This window comes from Pristis pectinata, chromosome 15, assembly GCF_009764475.1.
Source record: "Pristis pectinata isolate sPriPec2 chromosome 15, sPriPec2.1.pri, whole genome shotgun sequence".
Lineage (NCBI taxonomy): Eukaryota > Metazoa > Chordata > Chondrichthyes > Rhinopristiformes > Pristidae > Pristis > Pristis pectinata.
Window position 1 is genome coordinate 17,583,060 of NC_067419.1, and position 26,567 is coordinate 17,609,626.

Sequence of the window (26,567 nt, forward strand, 5' to 3'; positions counted from 1 at the left end):
CATGAGACAGTTGAATGGAGGCAGCTGTATAGCATCATCTGACTGCCAAGTTACAGACCAGATAAGTATTGTTCTTATACCGTAGAAGATCTGATTTCTAAAAGTTAAATTAAAAGGTTTTTATTTGCAGTATTAAAAGTTTCCAAACATCACATGGAAAAGAACAAAATGTTAGTAGCCCTTCATATTTTTCCCAGTTATCTCTGGTTAATATGACAAACCATTCAAAGGTAAAATTTGCTATCCTTTTGCTTTTTTAATTCTTTTTCAGTTATTAACTATTTGACAAAACACTCTTGGTTTTCTTGCCTTTTTCCAAAGGCAAGTATGATTTATGAGAAAAAATCTAAATAGTTCCTTTAAATATATAGGGGTGTAGCAAAAGTCAACCTTATCATCCACTTTAGCGGCTGGTTGTGTTGAACTGATCAAAGTATTTGGCAGTTGGAACATTCACGTAGACCTCATTTTTCAGAAATCTCTCCCTGAAAACAAAAATGTATTAATCATGTAATTTCTCTGTGTGCCATTTGTCTATTATACGCATGCTTTGAAATTCATTCCCACTTGGAAACACTATGCACACCATATAGTCTTTCCAAGACATTATATTCTGCCTCAGAAGTTTATTACATTGGTGTTAATGGAATGAATTCTGGAGGCAATGTAGAATAGTCTTAAGTGACAATATTGTACAAGTAGAGCTAGCTAGCAACCACCTTTTAATTGGTTGGCAACAGGCATGTTTAAGATAATGGTGGGGAAAATAGGCACCGTAATTTTTGCTTCTTTTCATATCTAGATGAAATAGCAGAAACTGTCCACAGCTTTGCAATGTCACTTCCTTTCCAATGGGTAAACTTACATAGGTTTAATTTTTTTACTTACTTTTATACATTTAAAAAAAAATTTTATTTCTTTTCCACCTATGTTATGAATCTTCTCCTGCAGACTGGAAATATACCCATATGCAAGCGTGTGTGATGCCTGTGTCATAGCCTGTGGGGTAGTCTTCTTACTTGTCTTGACGTACAAGATTAACCAGTACAGAACTATTAAGTCTTTACTGCACAGAATGGGTTACTTATAATGATGTACACAATCAGGAAATTCCTCAGCATGGTGACATTAATACACAAAGCTGTGCCAATGGGCCCAGATATTTACCAATAAAATTATTCTTCCCTTGGTCTTTTTTGGAAAACCCTTGAACGACAACAGAACCTCCTCAATGTTTTTGGTAAGATAGCTAAAGGAATTATATCAAATTGTAGAAATTAATCTGGTTAACCTTTGCACTCCCAACATATTAGTATGGCACAATGGTGCCGCATATGGTATAGCCATCGCACAGCTCCAGCAATCAGGCTTAATTCTAAACTCCAGTGTTGCTGGTGTGGAGTTTGCACATTCTCTCCTGAATGCTCCAATTTCCTCCCACATCCTAAAAACATGCTGGTTGTTGGGTTAATTAGATTATTGTAAATTGCCCTAGTGTAGATAGCTGGCAGAAGAATCAGGAGGGTGTTAATAGGCATGTGTGAGAGAATAGGCTACAGGGAAATGGGGGTATAGGATTGCTCAGGGAGCCCGCATCATCTTGATGAACTAAACAGCCTCCTACTGTCTTAAGGAGTGGCACAGTAGTACAGCTATTAGAGCTGCTGCTTCACAGCTCCAGCAGTCTGGGTTCAATCCTCAGCTCCGATGTTGTCTGTTTGAAGATAGCATGTTGTCCCCATGACTGTGTGGGTGTCCCCTGGGTACTTTGGTTTCCTCCCAAAGCCATGCAGATTGGTAGGTTAAGTGGTCACTGTAAATTACACATAGAGTGTAGGTAAGAGGTAGAATCAGGGGGGAGTTGATGGGGGAAAAATAAAATGGGATTAGTGTAGGATTAGCTTGATGTTTGAGGTGGAGTCGGTGGGCCCAACTGTTTCCATACTGTTTGAATCCATGACTCTATAATTTAAAATCTAATATTGTTTCTGTTTGCTTCCCTATAAATGCAAGAAGAAAGTGGTCAATCTTTGTATTCTCAGAACTTTAGAAGCAGACTTAAGCCACTTACCGTTCCTTATGGTTCTTACATAGCAGCATGTTTTGACAATCCATTGCTTTCCGGAGCTGCCGCTGTACGCGCTGTTGCTGTCGTTCAAGAAGCACAGCTGCTCGGGCATCATTGACCCGTAGCCTGTCCCATTCTGCACTACGCTGGCGTTCTTCTTCCTCCAGTCTCTATGTATAAACAACATAACATCTTTTCTGTAACTTACATTGTTCTTTCTCAGTGCAGTTGTGTAAATGTGATTATTATTTTTGATATCAATAGTTATCAAATAGAAAAAAGTGATTGGATTTTCTGCATTCACCTGCATTTTATTTTCTGCTGCCCAGCAATCATATGGTTACTATAAATACGTAAAAAAATGGGCAGCATTATTTCATCAGCACAAAAATATTGGCGCCTGCTTTTAGAGACTGCAGACCTGTTGAATCTCATAGTACAGTAGTCATCTAATACATCAGCATAAAAGTATCACAGACACCCTGGAAGCAACTTTTCTATAATCTGTCTCTGCAAAGTTACAGGCTTAAAGAGCTACGATACAGGATTTAACATCAGAATGTCCATAATGACTACAGTTTAGCAACACTATGACCACTTTGATCAGGTTGCACTAAAATAGACTGTTTTTATTTGGTCTAATTGTGTTCTTTCTTGTAAAAATTGTGTTTAATTTATGTCTTTATTGTGAATGCTGCTTATATGATGTTATGTGCCTGTGATGCTGCTGCAAGTAAGTTTTTCCCTTGCACCTGTGCATACACGTACTTGTGCATATTACAATAAACTCAATGTTGACTTTGACTTATGACTTTAAAGACAAAAGCAAAACTAGTCAGTCCATCTTGTCCCATTCAGGTTACAACTTTATGACATGACCTCCAATTCAATTCATCCACTTAAATGATTCTTTTGACAAAGGACAAAAAGTAATAGCTGATCAATTCAGGAATTGTCTAAAGGCAATCAAAACAAGTTCTGATGGATTATAATGAAGGGATTAAAAATATGGTGGGATCTTGAAATTTATTCACAGCAATATCAGACAAGATCTTGTGGAAAGTTTTCTCGCTTTTGTACATTTACAGCAAAAGTTATATTTACTACATGAGCAGTCAAATATTCCAAAGACCAATGACTTTCTTGGTCCTGAAAAACAACCTAATATATATCCAGCTCTTTACTTATGTACTTTGTACAATACCTCCCTCATTATCTGTAAAAGCCAATTCAAACAATCTGCTGGCAGAGGCATAATCCATTCATTTAATCATTTAAAATATCTAGATATTTTTTTAAAAGAGTAGAAGTAGCCAGCTTCCAAGTCCATCGTAATGGACAACTGATTTTAAGATAATGCACTAATTCAATGGACCTTCTTTGAACTTTTTGTAAGCCGAGATGTCTCGGACTATGTGTGAAAACTAGATCTGGGTTCTGTATTGTAGATGACATACTTGGAAATTCTTTGGATTCAACCCACAGTCTCTGGTAACTTACAAAATTTAATGAGGCATTGGGGTCCAGGTGAACTCTGGGTCCAAGTCCTTCTCTTTGACTCATGGGTGGAGAGTCATTGAAGGAATATTCTCACTCTGACACTCTGGCAAGGTGGGGGGCGGGGGGCGGAGGGGAATTTGTGTGTGCTGCTGTGTTTTTGTTTCATCATTTATGTCTTTTATTTTAAAAAAATCAAGACTGGAATCACATCAAATTGGCTTAATTAAGCCTACAACTGGTTTGATAAAACCAAAGTAACCACTTGGGCTTCTATTGGTCCTAGCAGTTTATTGGATAAGAGAGTGATTGGAGGTGAAATTTATCTTTCATTTCCTGAGCTAAATATCTGTAGGAATATTAAATGCTGATGTGGCGGAGGTAGTAACAGGACATTTAGAAAATCATAAGACAATCAGGCAGAGTTAATATAGTTTTATGAAAGGGAAATAAAGTTGACAAGAGTTCTTTGAGGATGTAACAGTCAAGGTGGATAACAGGCACAGTGTACTTGGTTTTCCAGAAGGCATTTAATAAGACAACATATAAGAGTGCATAGGTTGGGAGTAACATATTGGCATGGACACTACAAAATGTTGCTGTTCAGTGGGACCTGCTGATCCAGGTACATAAAACAGTAAAAGTTAGTATGCAGGTGTAGCATGTAATTAGGAAGGCTAAAGGAATTCTGGACTTTATTGAAAGGGATATAGAATATAAAAGTAAAAAACTTTTATGCAACTCCACAGGATGCTGGTGAGACTAGATCTGGTGTACTGCATATAGTTTCTATCTCCATATTTTAGGAAAATTGTGGTTGTTTTGCAGGCAGTGCAGAGAAGGTTCACTATGTTTATTTCTGAGATGAAAGGGTTGGTGTACCAAGGATTAAGAAGGTGGGCCTATAGTCTATTGTATAAATGAAGTGATCTTATTGCAACATACAAATTTCTGAAGGGGATTTTTCTCTAAATGGAGATACGTGAAACTAGAGGGTATAAGGGGTAGCCTATTTCAGGCAGAGATAAGGAGAGATTTCCTTTCTCAGAGGGTACTGATCCTTTGTAATTCTCTACCTTAAAGACACAGAGTCAGCCAGATTCTTACTGAGCAACACCTGAGATGGTGGAGGAACTCAGCGGGTCAGGCAGTATCAATGGAGGAAAATGGACAGTTGACATTTCAGGTCAAAACCATTCATCTGGACTGGATTAAATCTGGACTTTATCAATCCAGATGAAGGGTCTCAACCCAAAATATCGACTGTCCATTTGATGCTGTCTGACCCGCTGAGTTCCTCCAGCATCTTGTGTGTTGCTCCAGATTCCAGCATCTGCAGTCTCGTGTCCAGATTCTTATTGAATGTTGTAGCAGGTTCAAGGGCCCTACTGGCATACACATGCTTCTGTATCTTATGTTCACATATTTAGATTCACTGAAGTATACAGAAAAGAATGTGTGGAGAAGAATGCAGCTAGGGTCCAATACGTGTGTGTTTGATGCTAGCAACCAAACATAAATGTACTTTATCCTTTAGTTTCCAATGAGTACCAACATGTATCACATGGGAATGCAGATATTAACAAATGTTGTGATAAGGGGTGAAATCCCAGTTTTGCATGTGAAAAGGTACAGTATTTCCATTGTTTGCAAGCTTCAGTGGGTCCTGCACACAAAGTGTGCCCCATAACACAAAAACATTGAAGTAGAAAGAAACAACAGACATAATCTTTAGTCTAGTTAAATCTGCAGAAAGTTCCTCCAACCTTACCAAACCAGACTATTTCCTTTTAATGTAACACAAAATACTGTGGCTAAAATAAGTTTATTGCATAAAGATTTTAAATCATAATTTAACATCCTGTCATATTTAATTTGAAATTCTTGTCCTTTCTCATACATGGCAAGCATGTCAATAAATTACTGTGTACATAAGGATCTTATCAGAATTGAACTTTTTCTCCACTATATATGTCTTTTCTTTGTTAAGGACAAAAATTCATGTACAGATTTAATACAAGTTATTGAAGCAAAGGAAAGAGGGTGCAGAACAAAATCATAAATAATTGTGGACATATTGTTGGTCAAAGTATTCAAAGTAGAATATTATGTTTATATAAAGAAATAAAAGAATGTTTTCTTTAAATAGGAATCCTCAGATTATACAGATTAAATCATTTTTAATGATTTCAATATCTGAAATGTTGTTTTAAAGTCTATTTGAAAAAATCATGTGCCTTTCCAGTGACAGAATTAGCTTTGATCACAAAGTTATCAATCACTTACATATGATTGAAATTGTTTGATGGGACAGTGTTTGAAATTGTCCCATCATATACTAATCAAGAGCTTAGCTATGACCTAAATGTGCACTGGTTGCTTTGCAGAATTTGATGGCTCTGATATTTTTGAACTCTACTGATGCTATCATATAATTGAAAGACTTTGATCTTCCTTTCCATCAATCTCACACAAAAGGAAACATAGCTAATAACTCAGCATGGTGGCACTAGTTTCTTATATTTTGTTGTTACGTGAACTACTCTTCTCATTCTACCGCATAAATGCAAGCTGGCAGAGCATTCCATGAAAGGTTAGTCTCATGTATAATTTCTCATCATAGTCACCTGATCCAAGTTAAAAGGATCACTACTGAAAACTAGTCAAGGTATCAACCTTTTGGAAAAGATCTAATTTCTCTATATGGAAAGCTTCTGTGCCAATAGGCAATGGTCCCTGCTGATACCAGATATTCATAAATAGTTTGATATGATGGTTATACATTTTCTGCACGTTTTGGAAAGATCAGAATTATATAACAATATGATGTACTGTGTTCAGTGAACGTAGAGTTAATTCATTTGATGTTTACTACTTTAGGAGTATATATAATAGATATTAAATGTTGATTCTTTCTCTGTTCTCGAAGACAGTGATGACACCCAAGACCATGTGGAAACATGAGGTTTGGCCCCTATGACCTTGAGTTACAAAGGATGGTAAAAATAATCGGAGTTCCTTAATCACATTTAGTGACTATTGCTGTAACGATGTTGTGTATCTATCAGGAATGAAAAGGCAAAACAGGCTTCAGAATTAAGTATCCAGCTGCCATTCATTATCCAGTATCATACACAAGGAATGATCAAGGCATTGGAAGTCTCCATGGCTAGTCAAGGTGAACAAAATTAAGGCAATTTACAATTAATGGACAGAATTGGCAACCACTAATATCTCTCAATTGGCAGTCACTAATACCTTTCTCTCCTGGACTTGCTGCTTCTGTCTTCGAATTATATCATCCACTTGATCTTGTGTCATTCCTTTCCAGCGATCCACAATAACACGATTTGGTCCAAAAGCACTTACTGCCTGTTTTGGATTTTCTGTTAGCAAATCACTGTGAAGATGGTTTCCAATTTCGACTAAATTATCTTCTTGCTCATATTGTTTTTCCAGCTTTTGTCTTGTAGCCCTTTCAGTCGCCTAAACCACAATGAAGTAAAAATGGTTACATTTCAAGGACTTTTCATTTCCTCAACATGAAACACGGTAGACTCTTAAAGAATGACTGACCTCCCCATTCCACTTACTGGAGCTAGTATTAATCTTGGCTGATATTAGGAAATGGGCATTGTCAGATTAGCCCTGAATTAGCCTGATTTTCCTTTCCATTGAAGTCAATAGAAAGAAAAATGGGGCATATGCTGTGCAGCCAATTAAATCTATCTGATTGTACACCTCTACGCAACATTAATGTTACTCATTTTATTTAAATTCTCTGCCACAAAAGAACTTCTCTTGAAGATTCTTAAAGGCTGCTTGGAAAATGGAGACTTGTGAGATTGCACTTGGAGTATTGTGTGCAGTTCTGGTCATTTAATTATAGGAAGGATGTCATTAAGCTAGAAAGGGTGCAGAAAAGATTCATCAGGATGTTACCGGGACTGGAGGGCTTGAGTTATAAGGAGAGGCTGGAACTTTTTTCCCTGAAGCGGGACCTTATAGAGCTATATAAAATCATGAGGGGCATAGATGAGGTGAATGGTCACATTCTTTTTCCCAGGGTAGGGGAGCCCAAAACTGGAGGACACATATTTAAGGAAAGAGGAAACAGATTTAAAAAGGACCTGAGGGGCAGTTTTTTCACAGATAGGGTAGTGGAATATGGAAATGAGATGCCAGACGAAGCTCTGGAGGTGGGTACAATTACAACATTTAAAAGCCGTTTAGACAGGTATATGGAAGGAAAGGTTCAGAGGGATATAGGCCAAACACGGGTGAATAGTACCTAGCTCAGGTAGACAACTTAGTCAGCAGGGACAACTCGGGCCAAAGAGCCTGTTTCTGTGCTGTATAATTCTTTGACACAACCTCAGAAAGGTTGGGGAAAAAGTTGCCTTCATCGACAACTTTTCCAGTAAAAAAAAATCATGTTGAGGGCACCAAATCCTGGCCACAATCCTGTGTGTCCAGTTTCCCCCAGTAGTGCTTCTGCTACCAAATTAACCTCTGGTTTCCTGTAATGCCTGCAAAAAACAGAGTCTATGCTACCTGAAAGCACTAATTTGGGGTCTATTGTTGTTCAATTTCAGAAGAAACTTGTAGAATATGATGTAGATGCTCTGCTATTTTTCCAGTTGAACCACTAGCTTTCTAGCAGGACCCTTAAAAGTACCATTATAAGTCATTGAACAAAAATTTTGTTTTGTTTTTAAACTCAATGTGGAACCATGGGAACAGAGTTTGAGAAAGCTTTGACTAGCAAACTGCATCAGGACATCTTCAGTTCTCTGTAGGGCTTTGGACTTCCCCTCAAAAAGATATTGGGACTCTAACTTCTGGTGCAGTACCAAGACAAGCAGTCCAGTTTTTGCAGATTTTAGCAACAAGATGAATTTCCCAGCTATCCTACCTCCCGCCAATCTGCTCAAGAACCAGCAGTGGAAGCACCTGGTAAAATTAAGATTTGGCATTAAAATTTGAGAAACTATGGGAGGTAATTTTAACTTTTGATCACAATATGATTAGCAAGGTAGAAATTTAAGAACTCAACTGCCTGTTAAACAATTTAACCACAAAACTGTATCAATTATAAACCATTAATTATGTGCAAATCACCCCTAAATTGATGGAAACCCAGAGCAGGTTGCACAAGTGATCACTGTGCTGCTCATGTTAGCTTGTCTGACATTTACTCAGCATCAGGTCTGCACCTGATGACATCATGATTCATACAATGTCCATTTCTTCTCTTACTGATACAAATCGGAGCTCTAAGATAGAATCTATGATCTTTGTGGATCACTCAATACAAGTAGGAGCATACTGCACTAATTTGTCGCTACCGTTGCCAGTTAAAGGTGCACTCTGCTGATAACAGGGGACATCACTGCAGCTACACGTGCTGAAACTAATAGGGATCATTTTCTATATCTTTTAGTTGCTGACATAGTCAATGCTTCAGACCTTCTTCTTTTCAGTGCCGAATCCTTCCCTGGCTCATTACACAACTGCACTCTGCAAACACGCAACAGTGTGCAGATACAAGAGCTAAGCAAGTACCAGAAAATGCTATTGATCTTTTAAATATACACACACCAGTCAGTGTTGCATGCCTATCCAAAGCCTTCAACCCTGAGACATTGAAGATCAGCAGGAGCAAGATGACAGCAACTGAGGGGAAGACATCCCTGCTCAATACCTGCAGCCCTGTCTCCCAGTTGACTGGAGGAGACAAGCAAGGGACACACATACAAGGGATTCCATGATATACAGACACTTCTCCTGAAGAGCCTGTGAAATCACAGTCCCCAAAGCAAACCTAATACATTCACCAGAAGGACTGCAGCAGTTCAAGAAGGATAGTTATGGATGGGCTTGTCCGGTCAGTGATGCCTTCATCTCATAAAAATTAATAAATAAGGAAAAATACAAATGTAAAATTATAGTTGTCTGTCTCTCTCTCTCACTTTCTCTGTCTCTGTCTGTCTGTCTGTGTCTCTCTCTGGCTACATTCCCAATTGATTCTAAAATCCAGTTACCAATCCTATTCTCAATGAAAAACAAAGCTACCCCATCTCCCCAACCACTCATCTTATCACCCCCCAAATGCAATATCCATTGCACCCTTAACTAGTGATTTCCACTCCTTCCACAACCTTCAGGGTAAACAAAGATAGTCCCCTTCACCAATAAATCAGTCCTGATCCCTGATCCTCTCACTCCACAATCCCCAAGTCTTTCTGTCCCCTCACACCAAACTTAATGGATTTCCTTTGACCATTTCACTTTGGGCCTCATGTGCTGAACTTATCAGACACAGGACCCATAAACAATATGTTGACATGACATTTGCAGTCTGATTAATATGCCAATAGGGACACCAAGCAAATCATGTGTAGCTTAATGCTTATTTTATTCTCTGTTCTGATGATCACTTTGGTTCCATTGATATTCAACTCATTATCCTCAAAATATTTGGCAACAAATATAATTCTGTCCTATGCTGCATCTTTGATCTATTTTATTAGACCTTCTATCCACCACTTTAGAATTTTGTTCACATTCACTGTTTACTGAGAATAGTGATCTACTCTTTAATACAAATATAAAATATAAAGGTGAAACCTGTGCCCTATTGAAATCTTTTGTTGCTACAGTAACAGCTCTCCTGGTTTCTTCTTCCATTTGTTGCAGTTCACAAGCTCTTTGGTCCAAAGCTATCCTATTCTCATCATAGAGTTTATCTAGAAAAAGAACAGAATAAAATAAACAAAAAATAAACAGCTTATCCTTTGAACCAGATTTTGCTATATGTTTTTTTAAAGAACAGGATAGCAACGAATAAAAATTATATTTTTCTAATGTGATAGAAGGTAATTAATAAAGCCACAGACTGAACCATTTCACTCCCTAGAAAATGTACCTTGCATAAATTACTACACAGGAAATATTCAAGTTGTGTTTACTTTATCATACTAATTTGCATTCTTTGATGAGACATAAAATCAAATCTATTTCTCCTTATTCAAATCAGTGTTCAAGTTATGCAGCAAGGTGTTTGCTTTGTATGAAACAAGGTGCACCATATGTATAATTATTAATGTTATATGAATTAATTTGTACAAATTTGAAAATTAATAAAAAGATTGAAAAAGAAAGAAAGAAACAAGGAGGAAGGTTCATCTGATGGCCATACACATTGAGAAATTATGGGCAGGCTTGTGACAATATCTAATCAAAGAGATGAAATGAACAGAATATGCTGCATAGTTAATTGGTGATTCTTTAAACTGTGCAGACAATAATCAAGAATCCTGACCAACAATTCTCCCATAGTCAAGAACAAAAGAATATTTACTGGCCATCTCATTGTTTTCTGTGGGATCTTTCTGCTGCACTAGATTGTCGTTACATAAGAAAAGTAGTTCATTATACATGAACTCCCTTAGTACATCTTGGGGTAATCTGGACACTGCTGCATCAATATACATTGTCTATTTTTCTGTTCTTTCAAAGCACCACTCCTTCAGCTATCTCTGCAGGAGATTGTAATTTCATTACCTCTGTATGCAAAGTTGCAAGTATATTTTATATCATAATATTTTTCAATGATTTTAATTTCATATGCCCAAATTACAAACCAATGAAAGATGGTTTATAAAGGCAGAAAGTTTCATTGGTCTGGACCAGATTTAAACCAGGTCCTGGTGGAAAAGAAGAGGTTCTAATCCACCTGGTCTTCAAGCAGTATTTTTTTTTCATCTGAGTTGCAAGATATAATGAAACAGAACAATTTCAGAACTGTTGAATCCAAGGAAGAACTTACCATGCATTGAATTAGGTATACATTGTACCCAAAAAATCAGCACATCTTAAAAAAACTATTGGTAGGCCGAGGAAGTGAATTATCTTAAAATGTTTTGAAATATTTATATTTACTAATATACTTGGGTGACTTCATAGCAAGACTTAGTGCTTTCCAAATTTCCATTCCAAACCAGGAAGTGGATTGGAACATGGTGGAATTCATCAGACGCTGCAATTGTTTGGGAACCATTCCCTGCATACTTTTCAACTGAAACAATACGGGATTGAGGTCCAAAAATGCATCGAAGGAAGAAACAATATTTAAATACAAAAGAGTGAGAAGTAAATGATTGAAAAAAATATGATATATTAATGCTACAGTATACTGGAATAGAACTGCTCTGTATATTCTTTGAGGGAGCCACTGAACAGATGAAAGAAGCACATCTGTTGTGCCTCTTTCATCTGTTCAGTAGCTCCTTCAAAGAAAATACGTGCAAAAGCCTTTTGACAATTGTTGTATAACAAAAGTCATTGATATCACAAAGTTGAATTTTAATTTTTAATTCTACTAACTTGCAAACTTCTGGTCTTCCAAAGCATTCTTTAGTTCTTTCTGCTGTTGAAGTGACCATTCCCTGATTTGTTCCTGTTGACATCTAATCCTTTCTTGCCGACTTAAATCTTCCCCAGTAAACTTCTGAATGCTGGACACAGTGCAACGAGGATCAGTGTCTGAAATTCGGGCAGGGACATCTTTTTTTAAGGCCTGCGGATCATTCAGATCAAACTCACGGCGTGTTTCAGGCTTCTGATGGCACAGACGGAATTCAGAAATAGCCTTGTTTAAGTTAATCATATCACGTTTGTTTCGATCATCAAGGAGGCACATTGTTTGGTCATGTCGGATCAAATCTTTTGCTGCAGCGAAACACAAGAGAAATAATGTAACATTACATACTTATTTTTGTTTTTTGACTGTAGGAGAATAGCAACAGAAGACTCAAAAGATGTCTTCTGTGAATATATTATAAAACATATGTTTCATTTAAAACACTTTAAAATTTAATGATTTGATATTTGGACTTCTGAAGTAATCCAATTAGTTTTCTTTTGGCACTGACGTGGTTGTACTGTTTGACCAAATTGCAAATGCAGTTGTGGGTATGGATCCAAATAGACAAGTTACAGTTAGTGTTTAGATTCTACAATTAATCTCTGAACCCTTGACCTAGGGAAGTTCTCCCTGCCTGGTTACTGTCCAGTGACAAATCAGCAGAAGTTAAAAAGAAATTGATTATGCTGATCCGCAGATTGAGTAGTCATTAAGTCTTGTTTTCCAGACTCAAAGTTATAGGTATTGGATGAATAATTAGAAAAATGTTCACGCCAGTGAAATGCTGCTCAAGGTCACTGCTTTGTTCCAATCCTCCAGTAGTTTTATATATATTCAAATATTTAGCCTTCAATTTTCCTCAGAATTTCTAGCATTATTGGGATGAACTATCAGGTGGGTTGGGTTGGGGCCGGGGGGGGGGGGGGGGGGAGGTTGATGGTGAAAATAAAGAGAGAGGATTATATGTGTTATCTGTGTATAAATTGAGTAAGAACCCATTCCCAGCAGACTGTACTTCCCTTTTCACCAGACATAAATTCTGAATTGGGTAGGAATGCAGACTAATTTCTTTACCCATTTTTCAACAGCACCCACATGGAAATGAGCTAAAAGTGAGTTTGCAAAACACCCATAAGATGGAGGAAGGTGTGCAATATTCTGCCAGATCCTAATAAAAGTTTAAAGTTTTGAAGAATGTAGGTTTGCATGTATCTGACACCATATCTCCTATAAAAAATGAGTTTCAAAGCTGTTTTCTGTTTTACATTGGTTGTCAGCAATCAAGGCAAGGACAACTTATTTATTATGGCCAGACATGTGCAAACATTTAAATGGAGAATTGCTAGGAGAAGGAAAAAGTAGCATCTAATCATTTGAATCCAATCTTGAATTATTATGTTGTACATCAGAAGTTTATTTTTAAACTTACCATAGGCGGTGTGTTTTCTAGCCTCTGCCTCTTCCTGAATTTTCTTATCTTGGATTTGAGCATCCAATGCCTGCTGATCAATCTTAAAAAAAACATATATTTAGAAATAATTGTACAAATCCCTTCTGCATAACTGAAATAATGTTAATTATAATGTAATTGTGATTTGGTGGTGGCAAAATTCAAGCAGTGTCAAAGTCAAATTCATTTGTCATATTAATAAGTAATATTAAAAGGTACAAGTTTTTAACATTATATAATACAAAGTACTTTTTACATTTTATCCCGTTTCTTTTTTTTCAAATCACCTGATATGCAATCATAAAATATTGTTCAATTTATACATTTGTTGAGAACATTTCTTGTTCTCAATAATGTGCTGAACCCAGACAATACATCAAATATTTTGAAATGGAAGCAGATTTTTAAAAAAAGTTCAAACATTAACTAATGCTGACAAGATAAACATATTGTTTTTTTGAAACTTTTCTAACCCTCTGGAAATTATTTGTCTTACTTTCAGAATTCTTGTAACAAATTGCATATCCTATTAAACTGCTCTTTATAATCCCCGATAATGATAATTGAAAGGATAATGCGTAATTTTCCACACTTACCCCAATTGTCCTGAGTCTGGTATTAAAAATTCTGTTCTGCCTCTGAACTTCCACATCTCTTCTTCGCGCAACTATAGACGCCTCTTTCAAATCCACTGGACTATCTAGTTTGTGCATCTTTTTTGGAGTTTGAGTCGGTTTTATTTATAAGCCTAATAAGCAAAACACCATTTATATGTATGTAATTCAGGAAGAAATAATCTTTAAAAGCAAACTTACCAGCGACAGATAATATATTGCCTGCACCAGTACTGGTCAATGCACAATTACCTATTTCTTCCTTTTGCATCCCCAAGTTTAAAGCGCACACACAACCTGTGTACAACTAAAACAGTTGCTAGGCAACCTGAGACAGGACGCGAGATCTTGGATATTCTCGCGATATTCTTTGGCAGCCTTCGCCAGTTCTCGCGATGTCGCTTCCCGCCTTATTGTGCCGTGCTGTTGGTGGTGTGGCGCCATTTGAAGGACTGTGGTATCTGTCGGTCGGTCGGTCGGTCGGGTGGGTGGTGGGGAAGGTGCTTCACTCTCTGAGTATGTCATCCACTAAACAGTCGCGGTCGCAATAGAAAGCGGCTCTAGAATGGCGTCCTTGAAGTTAATCGAAATAGAAAACTTCAAGTCGTGGAAAGGCCGACAGTTGATTGGGCCCTTCATGCGCTTCAACTGTATCATCGGCCCGAATGGATCAGGTAATGAGCGGCGGCCGCGGCTGAGGCTGAGGGCAGCGCGATGAGGCTACGGGCCGACTGTCCTCGCCCCCCGGCGTGGCCTCCAGCGCCGTCCCGGGTCCCGCCCATCCCCACCCGGGGAGAAGGAGCAAATCCTCCGAGCGGGACTAGGGTAAAATCTGTGGATAACAACGCCACAAGCTCGGGCCGAAGAACAGAATGAGAGGAACCGCAGGTTTTTCACTAGTGATAGGATGTATTTGACGGCATTTTTTTGTAGACTGAGGATCTGTTAAAGTTTAGGAAGACTACCTTGTTTTTGCACAGTGTTGCTTCAAAGCCAAGAACAAAAGATACTTTCTTAACTACCACAGTAACTTGTTCTGTCATTTTAAAAAGAGATGTGACTATGTACCTCAGATCCCACTGTCCTCGTCTCACTTTCCACAGCCCCCTTTTCAGTATAGCGCCTTTTTATATTACCTAGCAGGCCTATGTTATCTCCCCACCCCCAGTGCAGCACTTCATGTTTAAACAAATTAAAATTATCATGTAGGTTGCCCATTTGATCAGTCGATGTCTGTACGTTTGTTACTAACCAGGTCATCTCCAACCTTTTGAACTGTACTCCCTTTAACTAAACAAAATATAACAATATAAAACAATAGTCCCCAGGATACAAAGCTACAGGACTGCCATCACCTATTTCAAATATGATAGTTGCCTAGCCCAAGTCATCACAATCATCCTGAAAGCAACTAATGTTTTAGAGGAGATTGTGATTATGACATTGTTGTATCTCTGCCTTTTGGTTTTCCCTGCTCTTTACTCCACCCACAAGCCTTAGATGCTTTTTGTATCATTGATCATTGGAATGTAAGGGTAGGAAGGTTTTGTTACAGTTGTACAGGGTGTTGGTGAGATCTCACCTGGAATACTGTGCACAGTTTGGTCCCTTTACCTACAAATGGATATAGTAGCATTGGAAGCAGTCCAAAGATTCACCAGGCTAATTCATGGGATGAGAGGGTTGTCCAATCAAGAGGGGCTATATGGTTTGGATCCGTATTTCTGAGAGTTTAGAAGGTTGAGGGGTGACCTTTCTTCAAAAATCCAAGATCCTAAGGGGGATTGAAAGGTAGATGTTGACATGTTTTCACTAGTGGGAGATTCACAAATAGGAGGACAAAATTGCAAAATAAGGGGCCAATCATTTAAAACCGAAGTGCGTAGAGTTCTCTAATACGGTAACGAATCTCAAATTCTCTCGGCCCTGCCACCAAGTGTAGTAGAGGCCAGATCATTAGATATATTTCAGGCAGACATAGATAAATATTTGAAAAATTGAGGACATGAGGGTTATGGGAAACTGGCACTAAAGAGGAGTTGAGGCTGGCATAGATCAGCTATAGATGGCATAGATCACTATACTTGTTCCTGTTTTCTTGTGTATCTTTTGATCATCTCCAAATTACCCACACTTTCATTGCAATGTACAAAATACTGGAGGAACTCAGTTCAAGGACTCAAGAGTCTTTCTTGTGGACCCAACTTTCATAGCTGCCAGTCCATCACAACGAGTACATTTCTTGCAGTGTCTTCTGCATCATTACCTTTGATCTGCCATGGTGCCTCCTTGGTTTTTCCATTTTTCATGTATGTGTTCCTCAGCAACATTTTTTAGTTTAGTGTTAGTTTTCAAAGGTATGTTGACAGTAACATTAATGTCAATGATTACCAATCCATGGGAGTATTCCTTAAAACAGTAGAGAATGTTTCTTTTTATATCTGACTTTGCTTGCAGGTTTTGAAAGAAATGATAAGGCCAACAAAACAATGTGAAGTCATGGGAGACCTCCATAACGAGTGCTTAGCTTCTTCACTCTCAGGTTCTCAATAAAAGGCTATTACATCATACCTTGCATCATGTCCTTCACACCTGGTTTATGTAAATTCCGTATCAGAGAATAGATCAGAAATCACGATCTGTCCTTAAATATGCAGTAGTAGTAAACATAGTTGGAAAACAGATTAATGTTTTTCACAATCTGCAAGTATACTCTCTCAGATTTGGGTAATAGAATCCTGAATACAAAACAGATTCAGGAATTAATACCTCTCCAACTCGTATGGAACAACTTGAGATTGTTTTTTTACCAAATGTTTCAAATATTAATCTTTCACATCAATGAATAATTGGTGGATTTTGATTTGCTTGTCAAAATTAAATCTAGTTTTAAAGTGGTGTATGTATGACCCTAAAGAACCATATGTATACTGATAAACCTAATTTTTGGTGGTGCTGTAATACTTTCTTGCAGGATGAATATTTACAAAATGGTTTCACCTTTACTTTCACCAACAGGAAAATCCAATATAATGGATGCTATCAGTTTTGTGATGGGCGAGAGAACTGCTAATCTCAGAGTGAAGCACATGAAGGACCTGATTCATGGTGCTCATATAGGACATCCTGTGTCACCTACGGCAAGGGTCACTATGCTGTTTAAGATGGAAAATGGAGAGGAGCTAAAATTTACCAGAGCCATTATTGGTAACGGAAGGGTTTTTTCTGGTTTAAAAAATCATCACATTACTGTCATTATATTGTTTTAGTTTAGTGGCTGTTCAGGGCATCTTTTATTTAAGTATTTCATCTTCAGCCATCAGTCCTGACGGGAACTACAAAATATTTGTAATTAAAGTGTTTTTGAGAACTGATCTCTTTGAGTCATTATGTTTCTTCTAGTATTCAGCTAAATAGTGATAATTTGTGGACATTTTCTTTGATACCTAAGAGCGTAATTTTTAAAAAAAAAAGCAAGTGGTGCCATGCAACTAGTTTTGAATTATGCCAGTGTGAGTGTTGACACTTTCAAGGAAGCTTTTGTAAACTATCTTTTGAAATACTTTATTCAACTGATTAATAGCATGAGCAAAGTATATTTATGGAAGCTAAATGGTAAATTCAACTTTTTTCATTGTCTTTCTCAGGGAATTCTTCAGAGTTTCGATTAAATGATAGAGCTATCAGTCGAACAGAATACTCAAATGAACTTGAAAATATTGGCATTCTACTGAAAGGTAGAAACTGCCTGGTGTTTCAGGTATTAAGGAAATTATGATTGTCTAATTTTAGTTTTATGTTTCGAATGCAAGAACAGAACTAGGCTATTTAACCTTTTCACCCTGCTCTGTAATCCAATGAGATTACTGTGGTTCAGTGAACAAACTCCATATCCTCACCATATCTTCGTATCTCTAAATACCTTTCATGAAAAAATCCATCCGTTTTTGATATACTATTAACAGTTGGTTTAGCATCAATTGCTATTTGCAGAAGAGTTTTCTCTATTCTCTTCTTATGAAAGGTCTGGCTTTAAATTTAGAGTATTTAAATGCTTGATTTTAGTTTTACACAATGGTAGTTTTTGCTTCATAGTTCTGGCCTGATGTCCCAACCAGTGGAATGAGGCTCTTTTCTATGTGTAACTGATCAAATCATCCCTTAATCTCCTAAATTCCAGGGAACAGACCTAGTTTGTACAATCCCCCCTTGTAACTTAATCTTAAATTTCACTTAGAACAAAAAAGACATCGTGCTGTTGAAAATCATGTTAATGTGGAATGAAGCAATTTTGCTCATGTTTTCTTGTGTCCCTCACTAACATCACCTCTTCAGGTTTTAGTGAAAATTTTATGTTTGATAGTTTTTTTTCTTCTGAGTGACCCTCACCAAGAATTTAGAAATATGAAGAGTGGCCTTGTTGAAATGCACAAAATTCTTAAAGGCGATGTGATTGACACGGAGTTGATGTTTCACTTGGGTGTCTAGGACTAAGGGTCACAGTCTCAAAATAGGGGCTAGCCATTCAGGACACAGGTGAAAAGAAATTTCTTCACCCAGAGTGGTAAATCTTTGGAATTCATAACCAAAGAAGATATGGAGGCTGAGTCACAGTGAATTGAGATGCATGAAAACACACTGAAAGCAAGGGCACATACTATGAATGGAGAACTTCAGTTCCTCACCAAGAGTGCCACCACAGGCTGAGCTGCTGAGTCTGAAACCTGAAGTGATCACCACATGGTTCTTATGGAGACAGAAGTCCTGTCTTCACATCAAGGACACAGTCCATCATGCTGTGCTGCACTGCAAACAAGCTGAATGCAACTGAGAACAATCTGCAAACTCATGACCCAGCCATTCTTCGATTGCTATCAAGCTAAGGGATCAACTCTGGTTCAATAGGGAGTGCAGAAGGGCATGCTGGTGCAGTATCAGGCACGTCTAAAATGATGAAGTACCTGCTGGGTGAAGCTGTAATGCAGGACAATATGCTAAACAACATGCAATAGACAGTTAATTGATCTCACAACTGACAGTTTGGTTGACACTTTGGAGTCCTGTCACATCTGCTTGTGGACAATTTGACATCTAATGTGAGAGGGAATCTACAGACAGCATCTCCATCTTCACTGATGGCACTATCTGGCAGGTGAATGCTGAAGAAAAGGCTGAGGCATTTGATAACATGTTCAGCCAGAAGTGCTTCTTCCCATGATCCACACCATCACAGAAGAAGCCAGTCTCCAACCAATTTGATCACCTTCATGTGATATCAAGAAATGGCTGAGTATGGCAAATGCCACAGGATACTTCAAATGCTACTGGACAACATCCCATCTGTAGTACTGAAGATCCACACTCCAGAACTAACTGTGCCTTAAGGAAAGCTACTCCAGTAACTGAGAATGTAGAAGATTGCTCACATACGCCCTGTTCACAAAAAAGCAGGTCAAATCTGATTTGGCAAATTACTACCAGTCAATCTGCTCAAGATCATCACCAAAATGACAGGAGCTGTTGTTGACAGTGATGTCAAGAGCCACTCACTCACCAAGAACCTACTCACCAATGCCCAGTTTGGGTTTCATTAGGACCACTTGGCTCCAGACCTTTTCACAGCTTTGGTACAAGCAGAGATTAAGGAAGCTGAATTCCAGTGGGGTGAGAGTGACTATCCTTGACATCAAGTATGCATTTGACTTAGTGTGGCATTAAGATGTCCTGGTAAAATTGAAGTGAAAGGGAAAACACTTAAATAGGTGGAGTCATGCCTTGCGCATAGAAAGATGATTATGTTTGTTGAAGGCCTCTGCCCTAGGATATTATTGGTATTGGTTTATTATTGTCACTTGTACTGAGGTACAGTGAGAATCTTGTCTTGCATACGGATCGTACAGGTCAGTTCATTACACAGTGCAGTTACATTGAGTTAGTACAGAGTACATCGATGTAATACAGGTAAGAACAATAACAGTACAGAGTAAAGTGTCACAGCTACAGAGAAGGTGTAGTGCAATAAGGTGCAAAGTCACAACAAGGTAGATCATGAGGTCAGAGTCCATCTCATTGTATAAGGGAACTGTCCAATAGTCTTATCACAGTGGGGTAGAAGCTGTCCTCAAGTCTGGTGGTATGTGCCCTCAGGTTCCTGTATCTTCTACCGGATGGAAGAGGAGAGAAGAGAGAATGACCGGGGTGGGTGGGGTCTTTGATTATGCTGGCTGCTTTGCCAAGGCAGCAAGAGGTAAAGACAGAGTCCAAGCAGGAGAGGCTAGTTTGCATGACGCGCTGGGCTGCATCCACAACTCTCTGCAGTTTCCTGCGGTCCTGCGCAGAGCAGTTGCCGTACCAAGCTGTGATGCATCCAGATAGGATGCTTTCTATGGTGCATTGATAAAAGTTGGTGAGTGTCAAAGGGGACAAACCAAATTTCTTTAGCCTCCTGAGGAAGTAGAGGTGCTGATGAGCTTTCTTGGCCATGGCATCTACGTGATTTGACCAGGACAGGCTATTGGTGATGTTCACTCCCAGGAACTTGAAGCTCTCAACCCTCTCTACCTCAGCACCATTGGTGTAGACAGGTGCACGTTCTGACCATGTTCTGTTACTTCCATCAAAAGGCCAGAAATGGTCTGATATGTAGCAAGTAACATGTATGACACAATTTCTGGATAATGACAACCTCCAGCAAGAGACTCTAACCACCTACTTTGACTTTCAATGACATTGTGATTGCTGAGTCACCTACCATAATTATCCTGGGGGGGGGGATGAGGAGGAGGACGAGGACCACCACCACCACCGGCAGAAACGCAATAGGATCACCCATTTAACACCGTGGCTATAAGAGCAGGTAAAAGGCTAGGCATCCTGTGGCAAATGTCTCTTCATATCCCAAGTCCTTTCCTCCATCTACAAGGCTCAACTCATGAACATGATGCAACACTCTCCACTTTCTTCAGAGTATAGTACAAACGATTCTCAAGAAGCCCGACACCATCCAAGAAAAAGCAGTTCATTTGATGGACACCCAATCAACCACTTCCATTTCCTCCAGCTCTGGCTTACAGTAGCTGCAGTGTGTACTATCTACAAAATATTCCGTGACTCAAACTCATGACTTCTATCTCCAAGATGGGCAAGGGCATCAGATTCTCCCAGTCACACACTGTGCCCATTTGGAACTACATAAGCGGTCCTTAATTGTCACGAGGTCAAAAATCAGGAACTCTATCTGCAACAGCACTTTGGGAGTTCCTTCACTAGGAGGACTGCAGTGGTTCAGGAATGAAGGCTCACCATCGGTTTCTCAGAGGCAATCAAGGATGGGCAATTAGTGCTGGCCTTGCCAGTGATGCCCAGATCCTGAAAATGAATTTTAAAAAAAATAGATTTTTAGCTATTAAGGGAATCTGGAGATGCAGGGTTAACATGTGAAAGTGGCAGTGAGGTAACACATCACTCATGATCTTATGGAACGGTGGAACAGGCCTTTGGAGCTGAATGATCTACTATTGCTTCCATTTCAATGTTCTTAATTCAGACAGATGAAATAGTTAAAGGCAAACCTAGTGTGTAAAATGGAATATGATTTGGTAATAAGGAACATAGGAAAACATTTAACTTAACACAAGTGTTATTTTCTTAATATATTTATATAATTCACTAATTGTTGACAATTGAGTCTTTACATACCAGCTTTATGTTGCAGGGAGCTGTGGAGAATATTGCTATGAAGAAACCCAAAGAGAGAACGCAATTGTTTGAACAAATCAGCAATTCAGGGGAATTGTCCAATGAATATGACATGAAGAAGAAAGAAATGATAAATGCAGAAGAAGAAGCTCGATTCAACTACAATAAAAAGAAAAATGCAGCTGTTGAGCGCAAACATGCAAAGATTGAGAAAGAAGAGGTAGATTGAGAGTTGCCTATTATTTTAAAAATTCACAGAAATGGTCATATGTGGGAATAGTAACTTCATTTGGTTGAACTTGCATTGAATGCAAATCAGGAACATCCAGGTTCAGTTCCTAATTTGCCAAAAATTGGCTCTTTGTACAGACTAGTTGACTAAAGCAATCTAAATAAGCACACTGTTGACCAGTTAGAATAAACCAGGGAAGGGATAGGCTGCAGCTATGGCGTTATGCATAATCGGATTATCTTTAATAATGGCTACTGAGATCTGACTAATAATTTAGAAAATTAACCACTGATAATCTGGCACACTCAGTACTTTGGTATTACTGGATTGTCAGATTTTTCCGGGCTATTGCATATTATTTCTAATAATGCCTCAACACATTTTTAATTCACCTTTTTTTAGATATTATGTAGTATGATAATAAATTTTCCTGTGAACCATATGCGTGGAAAGGAAGTGTGGAAACCAAAGTTCGGGTGAGTGTTTGAGGGAGTTCAAGAACTGGAGCCCTGAGTAGTGGAAAATGTGTGTGGCAAATATTACCTAGTGAACCCAATGCCGAACCATCGGGATATCTGAATGGTTGGATAGTGGATTATTGGATTACTGTATATGCCATACTTCCATTCATAAGGTATTGCAAAATGATTCTAGCTAATTACTTTTAGGTCACTTGTAAGCAAATATGGCAACCAATGTGCATCAGCAAGATTCCAGCAATAAATTAGCAACAATATATTCTGTGTTTCAGTGCTGTTAGGATAAATGTCCAGGACACCAGGTGAATCGCTCTGCCGTTTTTTGAACTCTGTCATAATTTTGTTTTACATGAGAGAGGACATGAACAGCTGAACATGATGCACTGGCAGTTGAGGTCCCTCTCTGTGCTGAAATAATTATTTATTGTCAGCTACTGGATTGCTATTTCTATTAAAACTATTATTCAAGATTTATGTACAAATTAATTTGGACTTCTGAATTGGAATAACGATGTCAAACCTTGCAAGTGGTCCCTAGATTACAGAAGTAGTTAATTCTGCGGAAAACTGTGACGAAGATGTTGTCAAACTTGCAGAATAGACATGCTAATGGCACGTGATTTTCAAAGTTGCTAAATGTGAGATGGTGTATTTTGTTTGGAGCAATAAAGAGGCCTTTTGTTACTCAAACCAAGCACTGGCAACTTCCATTTCATAATGTGAAGTTTGGAATATAAGGACTCTTATGGACAATCTCAAAACAATACACCCCTGCTATCGTAGCTTGGGAACTTGGATGCTTGACACCAACATAATGGGTAGCGGATGATTAACTTAAAAAAAAAAGGTGGTAGGTACATCTTCTGGAGGAATTAACCTGGAGAGGAATGCTCTGTCGTGGAATGAGCTTTGTCATTAAGAATGAGCTTGTCTGGTGTTTCAGTGACTCATGCAGAATTAGTGAATGTCTTATGACTGGATAATTTTAATAAGGAACAATCAATGCATAGTTCTAACTCTAGAAGCTTTGCATGAAGCCAAGGACTTCTTTTCTGATCTTGAAAAAAATCCTGATCTATATCCCAAAGGAAGACAAACTGATCCTCCTGGGCAAGGTCAACACTAGGGTGGGAAAGATCACAATCCTCTGGCAAGGTGTGATTAGCAAGGAGGAATAGGGAGGGCAAATTGTAATGGGTCCTTCTCTTGACAAAATGCTTACAGTGTAACCTCTATGTCTCAGCAGAGAGATAAGTACCAGATATTAGGCAACAACCCTGGTCCAATTACTGGCATTTGATTGATTATATAATCATCTGAGTGAGGGATTGCAAAAATGTCCACATCTCTCATGCCATGACAGTCAGAGCTGGACTCCTCACTGCCTAATCCTCCCAGTTTTCTCCATCATTGCGACCTCAAATCATAAGCATCAGCAAAAAAATCTGCCATAAGAAGATCAATGTTGAAGCTAACGGACCCCATAAAGCTGGCTCTTCTTGGACAGCATCTCACAAACAACCTAAAAATATTTAGCCTACAGGAGATGCAAAGTGTCCACAGCTTATGAGCTACCCTGAAGTCTACCATAAATGGGATCTGTGAGGAAAATCTTAGTTTCTCTAGCAAGAACCAGGACTAGTCTAGTCAAGTTTATTGTCATGTGCACAAGTATGGTGAGGTACAGGTATAATGGAAAAGTTGCTCGCAGCAGCAATAAAGGCACGTAGATTCACAAATACACAACATAAATTATTACGTAAGTTATACAAGATAAAAAAACTGCAAAATAAGACATTATTGCAAAGAAAAACAATCAGAGACAGGTCCATAGAAGAGTACAGCACAGGAACAGGCTCTTCGGCCCACAATGTAGTGCAAGAGGTGGTCCATAGTGTTCCATTGCTCAGGTAGGGTTAGGATGGTGCAGGTCGGTTCAAGAACCTGATGGCTTAGGAAAGAAGCTGTTCCTGAACCTGGTGGTGTGGACTTCAGGCTTCTGTACCTCCTGCCCGATAGTAGCAGCGAGAAGAGGACGTGACCAGGATGGTGGGCATCCTTGATGTTGATGCTGCCTCCTAGAAGCAGCACCTCCTGTAGATGCTTTCAATGGGGAGGGAGGGCTGTGCCCATGATGGTCCGTTCTGTGTCCACTACTCTCTGCAGCCACTTGCGATCCTGTGCATTGGAATTGCCCTACTAGGCCATGATGCAACCAGTTAGGATGCTTTCAACAGACGTACCGAATCTCCTTAAGTTTCTAAGAAAGTAGAAGTGCTGGCACACCTTCTTTGCAATTGCAACTATGTGCTGCGCCCAAGACAGGTCACCTGAGATGTTAACGCCCAGGAATTTGAAGCAGCTAACTAGCTCCACTTCTGACCCACCAATGAGAACTGGCACACGGGTCTCCTGACTTCTCCTTTCTGAAGTCAATGATTAGTTCCTTGGTTTTGTTGACGTTGAGCGTGAGGTTATTGTGCTGTCACTCAACCAAGTGTTCCATCTTGCTCCTGTATGCTGAGTCACCACCACCTGTGATCCAGCCACCAACAGTGCTGTTGTTGGTGAATTTGTAGATAGTATTGCAGCTGTGCTCAGCCATGCAGTCATGGTGTAAAGAGAGAAGAGCAGAGGCATGCAGAGAAGCACACAGTCTTGAGGTACACTGTGTTGATGGTCAGTGTGGAGGAGATGTTACCAATCAGTACTGATTGAGGATGACTAAAAGATCAAGGAGCTAATTAACTGCAAGTGCAAGACGTTCCTGGACTAGAAGCTCCACTTTTCCTCAAGGGGAAAAAAAACCTTACAGAGACCTGAAGGTAGGTATATAGTAGAAAACCCAGGACTATAAAGAATAGATGGTGAGTGGAGAGTAGGTAGGAGGCTCAGCAACTCGCCAACAGCCATGATGTGCATGGGCTCTTTACCACTGTTAAAGCCATCCATGCCTCAGCATCCGGGCCCCTGCCCACTGAAAGCCAGGAAAGGTGGGGTTGTGGGGTGGAAGGAAGTTAAGGCTCACTGGAGGGAATACTTTGAAAACTTCTTGAACTGCAAGTCTGTCCTTGATGTGAGTGCATTTGACTCCATCGCACAGCAGCCTGTCTGGGCTAGCCTTGCCACAGCTCCTGACCAACTTGTAGCCAAGAAGGCCATATCCTAGCTAAAAAAAAAATAACAAGGGCTCGAGCAGACAGTGATCCTGCTGAAATTGTAAAACTTGGCAGTGTGGAATTTCGGTTACAAATCCACAGCTTCATCACCCACATCTGAGAAGAGGAGGATTTTCCAGCGGTACCTTTGTGTGTCAGGAAGTCTGTACCATAGACTTAATGCAGAGCTGTGTGCAGGATTGGAGCTGAACTAGCCCATGTTCCAAGTCCTCTTTCCAATTCTTGCAAATAGGCTCAATGATGCCCCAAATAGTTTATCCCATAATAATCATCATCTTGAATTCTCTGAGAGAAAACTACTGGTGACTTTGCTCTTGGGGAGTTGGTACGTGAGCTATCTATTTTGGACTTGGTGAATCGCCAAGTGCAAATTCCATCTTTAAATTATCCTCTACTGTAGCTGAGTTCGTGGAAGCAAGTGACAAATGCAGTAAAATATTTTATTGCTTCTCCCTCTGAATCTGTGGGCATAATACAGACCCCTTCCAGTCTGCTATTGCTATTTGTGGTTGCATTCTACTTTTAAAGAGATGGAGGAGTGTTAGTGCATGTGTTCTGGTATGTATGAGTGTAGAGCTTAAATAGTGGTATGTGTGTGTAAAGTGTGAGAATGTATTTGGAGTAATGGTGAGTGTTTGAATGCAGTAATTCGTGTTCTGGCTGATGGGATTTATTCTCCTTTCTACTCATCCTGATAGCACCTGTACTGAGATTAAGATTGAAGGTTTTGATAGCTTTTAACCCCTCCAGCCTGTGGTTCATTTCTACCATTATGGCTACCTGGGCTTACGTAGCATTGCAGGATTTCACCTGTATTCCCCTGCCCCCAACCCAATTCCTCCAGGTCTCCAGCTCTTCCACTAATAACTTAGAGGTTGATATCTGTGAAGTAGGATGCCTCCTCCATTGAACATGTGCAGCT

The 26,567-nt window shown here is 39.1% G+C and overlaps 2 protein-coding genes across 2 annotated transcripts in view; one reads left to right on the top strand and one right to left on the bottom strand.

The window, feature by feature from the left end:
- Positions 1-378: 378 nt before the first annotated feature.
- Positions 379-14,399, bottom strand: LOC127578498 (RIB43A-like with coiled-coils protein 2). The gene is made up of 8 exons (XM_052030619.1): positions 14,310-14,399; positions 14,040-14,191; positions 13,423-13,504; positions 11,954-12,298; positions 10,196-10,314; positions 6,824-7,051; positions 2,072-2,238; positions 379-485 (listed from the first exon to the last, which is right to left on the bottom strand). The coding sequence occupies exons 2-8, from the start codon at positions 14,154-14,156 to the stop codon at positions 404-406; spliced, it is 1,140 nt and encodes a 379-aa protein (XP_051886579.1). The 5' UTR covers positions 14,157-14,191; positions 14,310-14,399; the 3' UTR covers positions 379-403.
- Positions 14,400-14,583: 184 nt separating this feature from the next.
- The window catches only part of LOC127578540 (structural maintenance of chromosomes protein 1B-like), a 66,646-nt gene continuing 54,662 nt past the window's right edge, over positions 14,584-26,567 (top strand). The window contains exons 1-4 of the mRNA XM_052030690.1: positions 14,584-14,731; positions 17,076-17,264; positions 17,705-17,817; positions 21,772-21,975. Coding sequence (XP_051886650.1) covers positions 14,623-14,731; positions 17,076-17,264; positions 17,705-17,817; positions 21,772-21,975 — 615 coding nt within the window. The 5' untranslated portion in view covers positions 14,584-14,622. The remainder of the gene's footprint in view (positions 14,732-17,075; positions 17,265-17,704; positions 17,818-21,771; positions 21,976-26,567) is intronic.

Excerpts from the sequence above, each read along its gene's own strand:
- LOC127578498 (XM_052030619.1), bottom strand. The coding sequence starts at position 14,156 with ATGCACAAACTAGATAGTCCAGTGGATTTGAAAGAGGCGTCTATAGTT. Across the intron at positions 7,052-10,195 it reads AAGATTTCAATAGGGCACAG|GCGACTGAAAGGGCTACAAG; the intron begins GTTTCACCTTTA and ends ATTGTGGTTTAG. Across the intron at positions 486-2,071 it reads TGTAAGAACCATAAGGAACG|GGAGAGATTTCTGAAAAATG; the intron begins GTAAGTGGCTTA and ends TTTTGTTTTCAG.